Source organism: Vanessa atalanta, chromosome 5 (genome assembly GCF_905147765.1).
Source record: "Vanessa atalanta chromosome 5, ilVanAtal1.2, whole genome shotgun sequence".
Classification (NCBI taxonomy): Eukaryota; Metazoa; Arthropoda; class Insecta; order Lepidoptera; family Nymphalidae; genus Vanessa; species Vanessa atalanta.
The window spans coordinates 3,098,218-3,111,205 of NC_061875.1; the positions used below are offsets into that span (position 1 = coordinate 3,098,218).

General features: G+C 30.7%; 4 protein-coding genes across 6 annotated transcripts; 3 read left to right on the plus strand and 1 right to left on the minus strand.

The window, feature by feature from the left end:
- The first annotated feature begins 285 nt into the window (after positions 1–285).
- On the plus strand, positions 286–3,053 carry LOC125064177 (transmembrane protein 115). Its single transcript, XM_047671090.1, has 4 exons — positions 286–804; positions 960–1,155; positions 1,807–1,983; positions 2,434–3,053. The coding sequence occupies exons 1-4, from the start codon at positions 294–296 to the stop codon at positions 2,663–2,665; spliced, it is 1,116 nt and encodes a 371-aa protein (XP_047527046.1). The 5' UTR covers positions 286–293; the 3' UTR covers positions 2,666–3,053.
- Positions 3,054–3,602: 549 nt separating this feature from the next.
- Positions 3,603–7,740, minus strand: LOC125064176 (E3 ubiquitin-protein ligase Hakai). Of its 2 annotated transcripts, none has more exons than XM_047671089.1 (8): positions 7,254–7,740; positions 6,478–6,665; positions 6,015–6,089; positions 5,281–5,382; positions 4,990–5,100; positions 4,671–4,811; positions 4,387–4,531; positions 3,603–4,120 (listed from the first exon to the last, which is right to left on the minus strand). In XM_047671089.1, exons 1-8 carry the CDS (start codon positions 7,462–7,464, stop codon positions 3,948–3,950), a joined length of 1,146 nt encoding a protein of 381 aa, XP_047527045.1. In that variant the 5' UTR covers positions 7,465–7,740; the 3' UTR covers positions 3,603–3,947. The 2 variants fall into 2 exon arrangements, with proteins under 2 accessions (XP_047527045.1, XP_047527044.1); XM_047671088.1 differs by having other exon boundaries at positions 4,387–4,534.
- A 547-nt stretch (positions 7,741–8,287) lies between these two features.
- On the plus strand, positions 8,288–9,777 carry LOC125064126 (NAD(P)H-hydrate epimerase). Its single transcript, XM_047670933.1, has 4 exons — positions 8,288–8,442; positions 8,540–8,757; positions 8,929–9,252; positions 9,501–9,777. Exons 1-4 carry the CDS (start codon positions 8,407–8,409, stop codon positions 9,727–9,729), a joined length of 807 nt encoding a protein of 268 aa, XP_047526889.1. The 5' UTR covers positions 8,288–8,406; the 3' UTR covers positions 9,730–9,777.
- Positions 9,778–10,097: 320 nt separating this feature from the next.
- On the plus strand, positions 10,098–12,967 carry LOC125064238 (proliferating cell nuclear antigen). 2 transcript variants are annotated; one of them, XM_047671187.1, is made up of 7 exons: positions 10,098–10,230; positions 10,454–10,573; positions 10,763–10,869; positions 11,133–11,290; positions 11,622–11,738; positions 12,149–12,324; positions 12,699–12,967. In XM_047671187.1, exons 2-7 carry the CDS (start codon positions 10,460–10,462, stop codon positions 12,807–12,809), a joined length of 783 nt encoding a protein of 260 aa, XP_047527143.1. In that variant the 5' UTR covers positions 10,098–10,230; positions 10,454–10,459; the 3' UTR covers positions 12,810–12,967. The 2 variants fall into 2 exon arrangements, with proteins under 2 accessions (XP_047527143.1, XP_047527144.1); XM_047671188.1 differs by having other exon boundaries at positions 10,113–10,183.
- Positions 12,968–12,988: the final 21 nt, after the last annotated feature.

Below are 12,988 nucleotides of genomic sequence, written 5' to 3' on the forward strand. Positions count from 1 at the left end.
ACCAATATACTTATTATTTATTTAACATAAATTGAATTATTGGTTAATCAAATTTAAAGTAATAATAAATAAATAACTTACCATAAGTTATTTTGATACTAATAACTACAAATATAAAAAACTGCTACATGTACAGAAAAACACTGAATTTCTTTATTGCGTTTTTCAACAAATAATAACGAAAACAAAGTGAAAAAAAACTTAAAATATTTGAATGCATCTAATTTCTATTTTCTAGTGACATAAGACAATAGACATTGACAAATTAGTCAAGTGTGACATCCGTCATAAAAATGGCTGCGCTTAGAGTATTTAGTCGTAATATACCTTATTTACGACAACAATTTTCAGCATTACTAGGAAACACTTCGCCTTCAGTCAAATTTATTTGTGTTGTAGTAGTAATAGGTTATATTTTGTCATTTTCTGAAGATGTTGTGGACGTTCTTAGTGTTACGCCAGGATATCTGTTACCTCCTTCTTTTCAATTGTGGTCCACTTTCACATTCTGGTTTCTCGAAATACATTTGTGGGAGGTGATCATTGATATCATAACGGTGGGTTTATGTGGGAAATTAATAGAGCCCCTATGGGGCCAAATGGAGATGATGAAGTTCTTTTTCCTAACGAACATTGGAGTTGCATTTTTGACAACATTTTATTACTTGGTGATATATTCTTGGACTCAAGATACATCATTACTATTCGATATACACGTGCATGGCCTTGCGGGCTATCTCGCTGCTGTGAGTGTGGCTGTGAAACAAATAATGCCGGATCACCTTTTAATAAAAACACCATTGGGTATGACAAAAGTATAAATAATATTGAATTTAAATTTATAGCTGAATTGTATATTTATTGAAGCATTTTCAATATTTTATAACATGAAGTTTTAATTTCATTAACACTCAAAAAAATTACAAAACATCTTTACAATTTATTTGGTTCATTTTTAGGAAAACTTACAAATAGATCCTTGCCACTGCTAATTCTAATAGCAGCTATATTACTTTGGGCTGTTGGTGCTTTAGAAGGTACTTATCCTTGTATGTGGGGCAGTGGGACTCTACTATCATGGATTTACCTGAGATTTTTGCAACGCCATAGCAGTGGTACAAGAGGAGATATGGCTGAAAATTTTAGTTTTGATAAGTAAGTCAATTTTTACAAAATCTTAAAATAAATAAGATATTTATTATCTAACCTAGCCTACTATAGACTTATGATTAAGAGCAATAGCAGGTGACATAGTTAATGTTCTCTCAATTAAAAATATAATTATTTATAAACATAAATAAATGTCAGGTTGATACTAGCAAGTTTCTACAAACCTAATGATATTTCTCTATCTTCTATCTATTCACAAACTCAATAGCTTCAATACAGATCATTAGTGTAAATTGTTGTCAAGCTTCATAGAGCCTTGAGTTGTTGATATTATCTGATAAAAGTTTCTGTTATAGTTACTTTAATTTTTCAAACACAAGTGTTTATTTTGCCTGATCTTACAGCCTCAGTTAAGCCCAAGATTTTACAGTACAATTATGCAGACTCTGTTGGAGTAGAATCTAGTTGCTTACTTCAATATCGGTTGTTGTGATAAATATTGACAGCTGAAAAACCAATTCTCTTAATGCAGTATGAGAAAACTTATGTTTATAATTAAGCCAGCAGTTTACAGTTTAAATCCCAAACGATTATATTTAATTTACATCTGGTACTGGTGGCCCTAGCTTAGTATTGCCTCCATGCATCGGTAGATTATTTTATCAGGTAAATTTAAAAATATATCCTTGTTTGCAGTTTCTTCCCAACAGTTTTACAACCTATAGTGCGAGGTATTCTTCGTCCAGGACATCGTTGCTGTGTTCGTATAGGACTATGCTCACCGAGTACACGTCGAGTGCATCTTGCACTGAGTAATCGAGGTGTTGGTGTAATAATACCTGGTGTTGAACCACAGGATATGGAGCGGCGACGGTAACATTAAATATATTAACCATTTATGGATAATTTTTATTCAAAACTCTTAAACGTCTTTAATAATCTACATATAATATTAATGTTTATATGTAACAACAGAGATAAATTGCTATTAAATTATTTATGATAATAGATTAGCATTTGAACAGCCAAAGTATTTATGACATACATCAAAAGATTATAAAGATAACCCTTATAAAATGAGTCAGTATTTTTAATGTGTATTTCATTTAAATTAAAAAAATATTATATTTCCATGATCCAGTTTCAGTAATAATTTTTTATATTGGCATAAAACCAGTTTCATTGGTTTATTTCCAGAATAAGAATATGTAACAGACTGAACTTTTTTTTTTAAACAACGTTTTACTATTGAAATTCAAGTGTTTCACTAGATTTCAATAGATTTCGTCTATCGTTGTTAAAAATTGTCTTGATTTTTTTCAGCCAAATTGCACTTAAAGCTTTAAGTGAGAGATTATCCAAAACATCAGAACAGACTAGACAGAAGAACTTATCAACGAAAGTTAACATGGAGGCAGTGCGAAAAATGCAGTCTTCTCATGTGATTCCACAGTTCCCCACTGAAACAGAGACTAGCCAGCCAGCAGCTCCAGCAGAGACTACTCTAATTGACATAAGTACCGACCCGTCACCCCCCACAACGAAAACATCATGATTATAGTCATTTGTACTGTTAAGACTGTTCACAGTTCAGTGTAGGAACCTAAGATGTGTGATCTTTACAATACATGTATATTTTAAGATTACATCACAAATTGTAAGATTTAAATATGGAAATTTATCATTGATTTTCTTATGATTTCTTTTGTTGTTTGCATGGTAGATAGATTAATTTGTTGATCAGTACTATAAATTTCTGTTCAAACTACATTAATGAATGACGTTTTTAACTTTCAGTTTAATGAAATCCATTGTGATCGATGATCGATATTTAATTCAATATGCTGATATTTAAACAGAAATTTTAAAATTAACATTTTCATGGAAACTTAATTGAACTACTTATTCATGACAATTGTGTTTGTAACAAAGGTAAGGTATATGAAAGTGATGAAAATAAATTAATTAGATTTTATGTGCAATTATTAGAATACTGCCTTTAATATATTGAATCACAAAGGCTGATAATAATATATATACAAACAATTTATTTATGCATTTAAATGTTGTGTAATCTTTGGCATTCCTATACTGATTATGTGGATGCATATAAAAGTATTTTCCATTACTTTTCATTTGATTCATTTCAATAGGCTACTTAGAGTATATAGTACGTACGTACATCCATGTTTTTATACTTTAACAGTTGTTGTAAGGTGCAAAGGAAAATAATTTTCATTGTTATTAATTTGTTACTATGCCCACATTGGCATAGAGTGATCAGAAGTGTAAATAATAATTATTAAATACTGTTTAGTGTTAATAAATAATTACCCCATCATAAGCTAACATCTTTTATTTATTTCCTTTAATATATAAATATTAAATTTTTCATATAAATGTTCCAAGTTGTTGATGTAATTTCAAACATTTGGTAAATGTTTTCTTGTATCATTCATGCCTGTACTGTAAGTTTGAATAATGTTAGAAATAATCTACATTACAGTACTTGTATGTAGTAAATAGATATAGAGTATGCAACAAAACATCTGTGTTTAATATAATTAATAATCCTCAGGGTTACTGTGCTACTTGATACCATATAGGCAGTATAATTTAACCAAATAAACCTTTAACATCAATTATTTAAAACATATGTTTTATAAGAGAACACTTTCAAATAATAACACAATAAAACTTTGAGAGAGTATCAAATTTCACTGAGTACATTTATACGCTATTATTCACTTATTGTAAAATTTAACTTTATTTCAAAGGATCAATGTTTTTCATTTTCAACTCATTGAGTTCTTCCACTATCGTCGAAAGTACAGGTGCTACCTGTAGTAGTGATGTTGATTTTGCGGTGGCCACTGTTGTACAGGGACATTAGACTGTTGGTAGCCAGCTTCAGGCCAGCGACTCGTCTCTGGCATTGGATTGACGGGTGCTATAGGAACGGCAGTCGGCATGGGCGAGACACCTGCTACATTTGTTGACATAGAACCACCTGAAATAAAATATAAGGTAAATATATTATATATACTACTGTAAATATTTTTTTTCTGTTTGGCAAACTTCATAAAACATGCTCCAAGGCCCAAAAATGACGAATAAATTGAGCTATAACTGTTTTTATTTTTCTAGTTGACTTTACATATCGTGCATTGTAAATTCCGTATATTGACTTTTTTGTCATCAATCATTATTGCATGTAACCTTCAACAGGCTTGTTGTGGTGTGATGTTTTTAACTTCAAAGGAATGTATGACTGACCCGGTTGCACGTAGGGCGAGGGCGGCGCGGAGTAAGGTGCGGCGGGGTAGTAGGGCGGCGGCACGGACAAGGCGTGTGCGTGCGCGTGCGGCAGCACCGCCACCGACGAGGCTGGCAGCGCGGGCGGCGGCACCGGCTGCGGGCTCTGCTGATAGTTGTGACACAGGCATAACATATTATTCATCTTGATATACCATGCTAGTTTGCTTATGTCTGAATATTTTTACATGAATATTTCATTTAATAATAAGTCTTAAGGTACGAGTAAGACTTCAAATCTGTACCTGATAATAATTATAGTAGTTGTGTGACTCGGGTTGATCATGTATGGGCACAGTTATGAGATTAGTGCGCGCTCCACGAGGTCGCTCAGCTGTTGCGTGAGCCAGAGAATGTGCACGAGGATCACCACTGCCTCCGGATACCTAATAAAGATTAAAAAATATTAACAATTTCTGTTCAATTCAAATATTCCTTAAAAATCTCTATGGAACTTTGAAGTTTAAACATATACATTACACATTACATTCAATTTTTACTTAGATCTTTAAAAACTATTATTCTAGGTAATAAATATTTTTAATAATGGTTTAAAGTATTTACCGATAGAGGTTTGACAATTGCAACAGATGGTGGTGGAGGCTCTGGTTCCTGCTTGGTTTCAGTACCACCTGACGAAACATGCCTGTGATTTATATGAGCCTGAAGATCTCTCTGTAAATTAAGTACCATACATATGAATAAAACATTATAATAAAGTTCATATAATATTTTAGGTTCAACATAAATTATTATTTGTTCATAATGCATAGTATAAAAAAGTATGTTTAATCAATCAATTTATAAGCCCTGTATGAAATTATATATGAACAATTTTTTTTTAAATGTACATACCTGTGACAAGTAAGTTCTCCTGCAGCCTGTATTGCCATATCTTGTTCCTGAATGAGTGCACATAAAAACAGTGCCGAGTCCTGTTTGCTCCACTCTTAGTACCTAAAAAGTGATATTAACCTTTAATATGGGTGAAAATATATTATCATAGAGTAATACTTTGTACTATTTAGCCTTCATTCATCAAAATAAAGTCTATCAAAAGGTACATATTTATCCAAATGGTAATTAAAAATGTGAATGTGTTAGGAATATAAGTATTAGGTTATAACAAATATTTAAAAAAAAATGCTTCATAAGTAATAAACAATAGAACATGCCCTGTGCATTGTAAATAACATTTTAACTTAAATACTCAGTACAAATCAGCACTACTATTTCATGGTAATGATTTAATAGATTGACTAGGTATTACACACTCTCCTATATACTACTACCAAAGAGCAATTATATTATTTGTATTACCAAGTTCCAGTTTAGAAGTTGGTAAAGTCTATTAAATTACAGTCACAATTGACAGCATTCTGCTGTCTATTGTGTATAAGAATTTAAAATTATGATTGCAAACTTTTTTTTACATAATAACTAGTGTCAATGTTTTAGATTTTGCTGTGCCATTATGTACTGATGAGATATTTAAAAAAAAGGTTTTATATAACTAGCAATGTTTGTTTGAATTAAAACCATTCCACTTATCCTAGGGATCTGATACATATGTCTATAATATTCAATACCTTTTCTCTGCAACGTGGACAGTGCGTATGTTCCGATCTAGCGCATGATAAGCAGAAAACATGCTTACATGGTATCTGAAATAAAAATTAAGATTATAAATTTAAATTAAGCAGTATGTGTAAGCCCATCTTGGTAGGTACAGCCAAATCAAACAGCAGTACTCAGTATTGTTGTATCCCATTTTAAAGGATAAGTGAGCCAGTGTAAGTAAACAGTTAATTATCATTTAACAAAAACAAGGGACATAACATCTTAGTTCCCAAGGTTGGTGCGCTAAGAAATGGTTTATACTTCACACATTGTCATTGTCTATGGGCAGTGGTGAGATTTGCACATCTGCCTACCTATATCAAAAAGTAAAAAAATAACACAAGACTCTTAATTGTAACTACAAAATGAATCATAAGTGATTAATTTTTACTTTCGTTGAGAAACAAAACTATATAAAGTTTATTAACGTACCATTCTCCCATAAATAAGGATAGGTTTTGAGCAAATATCACAACAATATATCATAGGATTGAGGACTTTCTCTCCAATGAGTGTGGCTCTGTGACTCCAATCTAGTCTTAGCATTGGCTCAGGGGGTCCTCTTTGAAGTGTTGTAAATACTGGTGCTTCTAATTGTGATATATCTGAGGGAACTTCCACTGAAACAATATCAAAAGTTATGATAAGATTTTGGGCTTTTCAAAAATAAAATCTCTCATTGTCCACTACACTATGCACTAAAGCATAAACATGGAAATATTATCCTAAAGAATGAGACAAAATTCAATATATGTTTATCTTTACTCCTGCAATTGGAATATATTATGATCTATACAGAATTATTGTCTACTAGAAGTTCATAAGTTACCAACAAAAAATAGAGCCAACCTTTTATAGATTATAGAATATAATATCATAAATGGAATTAATGATTTTATTGGGTATTATTAGAAAATAGATATGTACTAGGGTCATTTTTATAACTTATTTTACAAAAATGCTGTTATAATTATAATAACTTGTCTTTAATATACAGGTAATATTTTTTAATTTCCAATTAGGCCTATTCATAAATATTATTATAGGTTTTTAAGTTTAATTTAGAATCAAATAAGATAAATGAAATAATAACATATCTTCATATTATTATTATCATAATATCATCATAAACTTGGTTTACTAATTACATTTCTTTTTTAAATAATGTACATACATGTGTTTGTGTTAATAACGTAAATATAACTTACACTTGACAGGTTCAGCTGGCTCAGGTTCTTCTTTAATTTCTTCAGGCACAATGTCTTCTGTGTCTTGAGTTGTTTCCTCCACTGAACATTCTTCTTCATCAGACGACATTACTTTCGGTACTTTTTTACCTCTACCTCGCCCTCTACCTCGTCCTCTCCCACGGCCACGACCCCGGCCTCTTCCACGAGCATTTCTCTTTTCACCGTTCATTGAAAATTGTAGTTAAAAACAATAAGAAAATAATTTACACATAAAACAAATACTTTGACAGATTGACAACTTGTCGGCAGTAAATTGTAAAGTAATTCTTTTTATTTATAAGAGTATGCAGCTTAACTCGATGTCGTTATTATATATTTGTTAAACTAATGGTTTAACCATCAATTTCATTAAAAATTCATTGTTTTTTAGATTTAAACCATCAATATTTCCACTAAATCTAAACTAATATCGTTGGATTGTCATAAAATTCACAACTCTTTGGACTAGTTCTTTTTAGTCTATGGTCACAACTCACAAGTCCACAGCTTAAATTTCAAAGGATGTCCTACTTGGGGCTTGGGGCATGAGTTTGTTTTCGGTTTTTCTGACAGAAATAATTCTAGTTAATAAAGTTAAAAATAGCAGAGAACACAATAGATAATATTTTATACATGTATCAGGCTACACGCTTAACATTAATACTCAAATATTAATATAATAATGATTTCAACATTTTGGTTTTTATTTTTTATTTTTAATGAGGTAAAGAATGTTGATTTTGGTTATAATAGAATAGAATTCTGGTTTTTACACACTATACAATTCGGACATATATTAAGCCTGATGATTAATTGACGAATTTATGAAAAAAAAGCTACTCAATCTTCAATGTCAGTAGTTTTAAAATTAACTATTAGATAGATAATCTTGCAGATATAAAATTTAAATAAACTTTTAAATAGGTACCCACCAATAGGTTTGCATTTTATACTACACTATATACTAAATATATGTTACTAAACTATTTAGATATGACTTTAATTAAAACTTAATGTCAAATGTCAAAGATTTGTAAAAATATAAATGATAAACAAATTTCAACTTAATAAACAACAAATATATTTAGTGAAACTAATTTACCATTAAAACTAAATAGTAATTTAAGTGTAAATGTTAATTAAAAGGCTTTTTGGAAGCGCTTTATTGGTGCGTAAATTAAACACTTGACCTTAAACTATCTTTTTTTCACATTATAAAACGTATTGACTACATAACACTAACAGTTACTGTTTTATATATTTAGTTGCGGGTCGCTACTATTGGCTATAGAGGTACAATGGCTTGTGAAGGAAATCAATGTCATTATAATACAACAAAGAAAACTAGCTATTTATCTCAAGCTGAAGCAGCAGCTCTTGATCAGGAATTATTCAATGACTATAAATTTAGTGTAGATCAGCTCATGGAGTTAGCTGGTTTAAGTGTAGCAACAGCAGTCTCTCGCGTATTCCCATCATCTACGTATGTATATCATATAATTTTCAAAATAATATATATCTTCCATTCTTGATACATCGACACAAAAACTTTGTTGTTTAGGTAATAACCATAGAATTCAAACATAATATATTATTTTATAAGATATATATTCTACATAACCTTATTTGTGAATGAACAGTTTTATATTTACAGACATAAATCAGCTTTAATTATATGTGGACCTGGAAACAATGGTGGTGATGGACTGGTGGCAGCGCGACACATGACACACTTTGGTTATAATGTAGGAGTATATTATCCAAAACGTACACCAAAACCCCTGTATGAAAATCTTCTATTACAATGTGAAAAGTTTGGAGTAAATATCCTGAATGATTTACCACCAATGGAAGAAATTAAGCAAGAATACCAAGTCCTGGTTGATGCTTTATTTGGTTTTAGTTTTAAACCACCAGTACGTGAAGGCTTGAAACCTGCACTAGATGCATTGGTTAATGCTGGATTACCTGTGTGTAGGTGAGTAATAAAATCATTTTAAAAAGCTCATCTGAATATATTTTATATAAAATATATATACATAAACCATCATTATTATAATATGGTTTAAATTTATTTTTTAATTTATCTATAAAAATATTAATATCCTATAATTTTTACCAAAGCAATAATATTATATTTTTACTATCATTGCTTTGGTATAGTTGCATGGAATAATAAATCTGTTGTTGTAGTATAGATAAGTTGCATATAATTTTTTGTTTCAGTGTGGATATTCCCAGTGGTTGGGATGTAGAGAATGGACCAACCTTAGAAAATTCTCTCACACCAGCATTGCTCATATCTCTTTCAGCTCCTAAACTATGTGCGAAGCCAGAAATACTAAAAGAAACCAAACACTATTTAGGCGGAAGATTTTTACCTCCTGGCATCATAGAAAAATACAAACTCAAATTACCACCTTATCCTGATCAAAGTCAAGTTGTTGAGTTGTAGTCATTTATATATTTTTTCTGTTAAAAAGTTTTTGTTAATAAAACATTATAAAAATTTGTTGTTTATCTTTAGTGTCCGTACATTTTTCACCGTTAAGAATTTTTTGACTAATCTCTGAAACAGACATATGTATATACGTAGGTACCCATTAAATTGAAATTATAAAGCTAAGTATTAAATTAATTTTATGTAATAAGCACAATATTTAATTTGTATAAATTAGAAATTATCTTAAAATCGATATCCTATCAACAAAATTGCTTCAATACATACAAAATTAAAAAGTCGTTACCATGTCGCTTTACTGTATTTGGCTTAAACTCAATTACTAAACGCACGTTACATCAATTTGACGTTTAACTATTTCGCGCTACTTTTTCCCGCTTGTAACCGGCTTGTCTGTCAAATTTCGAAGCGGTCAGCGACATCAACGCTTGCTTGCAACATATTAAACGTAAATTGCAGTAGTTATTTATTATAAAGGACTGAACAAATAATTTTGTAAGTAACAAAGTTAGAAATAGCTTTAAGTTTGAAACTTCCTTCTAAATCTCGACCATTAAAACGGTTCTTAAATTAACTTCTAACAACTTTCCGACATGTCAGCGATTTGTGTTTGATGCTTGTTAATGGTTTAATTATTCAATTATAACAATTAAAGCCCTAACATTAAAACTTCGATTGTATGTAGTTTCGTGTGACGATGATATCATTATAATTATAGGTGAAGATGTTTGAAGCACGTCTACTCCGTAGCTCAATCCTGAAGAAAGTTCTGGAGGCTATCAAGGACCTTCTTACACAAGCAACGTTTGATTGCGATGATAATGGAATCCAACTGCAGGTATTGTATAATTTCATGATTTGAGTAAATGAGAAAGAAATTTACCTTATAATAAATATATGAAACCTATTATATTTATATCATATAATTATTCTAATAGGCAAAATTTCAACAAAGGATTTCAACATTATTTCAAAATTGATATTATGAATAAGATAAGGCTTTTTACTAATATCAAATGGGTTACAGGCTATGGACAATTCACACGTCTCCCTCGTGTCCCTGACTCTCCGAGCAGATGGTTTTGACAAATATCGATGTGATAGAAATATTTCAATGGGCATGAATTTAGGAAGGTATGACATTTTTTTAAATTACCTGGTTCTTTATTTTGACTTATATTGATTTTAGTAAATGTATAAATCTGTTTATTGTTATATAGTACAGATTAAGCTGCAACTAAGCTAAATACTGGTCAATATTTAACTTAAACACTACTTAACCTATTCATCAGAATGATTGAGCAATGGCAGCTATAAAAAGTCTATTTTCAAATGAAAAATCCTTTATTTGAATTAAGAGTATAATACAACACTTTAAATTTTTTTTATTTTTTTAGTATGTCAAAAATTCTGAAATGTGCCGGGGACAAGGATACAGTGACCATGAAGGCGCAGGATAACGCTGATACAGTCACATTTGTGTTCGAGAGCCCCAATCAAGAAAAAGTCTCTGATTATGAAATGAAACTCATGAATTTAGATCTGGAGCACTTAGGTAAGAATTAAATATTGTCATTTGATCTCTGAATAGAGCTGCACTATTTTAACCAATAAGAGTTGCATCTTGTCACTTTTTGACCAGCACATTTGCAAATTGAGCATGTGAGTTCACTTCCAATTAAAGCATTAGCAAAAAACAGATTCTTAAGAGAGACTGGTGTCTGGGAGACATATATTTAGTTAAATACTCTTTTTGTGCAGTCTAATGAATTGTGTCAGTTCCAATAAATGAAAATGAATAAGCAAGTGTTAACGACATGTATTTGTTAGGATTAAAGTGTAAAATAATATTTGTTAAATAACATAAAAATCCCTGTTTCCACTAGGTATCCCAGAAACTGAGTACAGTTGCACAATCCGTATGCCAAGTGCAGAGTTTGCGAGAATCTGCCGTGATCTGTCACAGTTTGGAGAGTCAATGGTCATATCTTGCACAAAAGAGGGTAAGCACTAAATTAGTTAATTGTTTTAATAAAATAACTATTTAAGGACTACTTTTTACAGAAGTTCATTTAAATACATGATATATAATAAATAAAATGGGTCTTTCTTACTTGGTGGTAAGGCATTGTGAAGGCTTGAAAAACTAAGTGGTGTAAATGTTGGTGATTTGAACTTGGTGGATAGGCTTGGTGCAAGCCCATTTCAGCAGAAACAACCACTCATCCCATTCTATTGCCGAACAGCAAAATAACATTTTAGTCTCAAGGGTACTGGTGCATTGTAAGGAATGTTTAAGCATGTACCATAAGATAGACTCTTTTTGCCTGACTGCCTACCAACTTTATAAAGTCTTAATAGATTTCATATTAACCATGTTAACTTTATATTTATTCCAATTTCTAAATTTTAGGTGTTAAGTTCTCTGCAAGTGGAGATATTGGTTCTGCTAATATTAAGCTGGCGCAAACAGCATCCATAGATAAGGAGGAAGAAGCAGTTGTCATTGAGATGGACGAGCCTGTCACATTAACCTTTGCCTGCCAGTATCTCAACTATTTCACAAAAGCTACATCATTAAGTCCACAGGTATAATCATTTATTTTCATATCTCTTCGAAATTAATCATTCACTCATTTATTTATCACCAAAAAGTCGAAATTGTTTTTTTTATATGCACAATATTTTTATTACTTTGTATATGTATTGTCTGAAATTATTATACAAATCTTTAAAATACTGGATAGTAGAGTTTTCACAAGTAGTTAGTAGTTTTACGAAATTATAAACTCCTCTAAAAGGTGTTGTATTTCACACATGTTCTCATTTAATCATTTATGTTGTGCAAAATGCATTTATGAAAAAAGCATGTTATTTTAATGGTAATGCAAAATTACTAATGCAAAAAAAGCTAAATATCTTTGATTAAATTTTTTTTTATATTATTATTTTTTTATTCACAGGTTCAGCTTTCAATGTCAGCAGATGTACCATTAGTTGTCGAGTACCGCATTCCTGATATCGGCCATATCCGTTACTACTTAGCGCCTAAGATCGAAGAAGATGACAATTAGGTTAAAAATTATCTTTAAATAAGTCGTACCTATGTTTTGCTATCATGTTGTAAGATTACAGATACAATGTGTATTACAATAAAATTGTGATAATATCTTGGGAACACAAAGTATTTACAGTCAATTTTCTAATAAAACAACAATACATAATCTTTTAAGTTTTGTTTATTTTGACATAC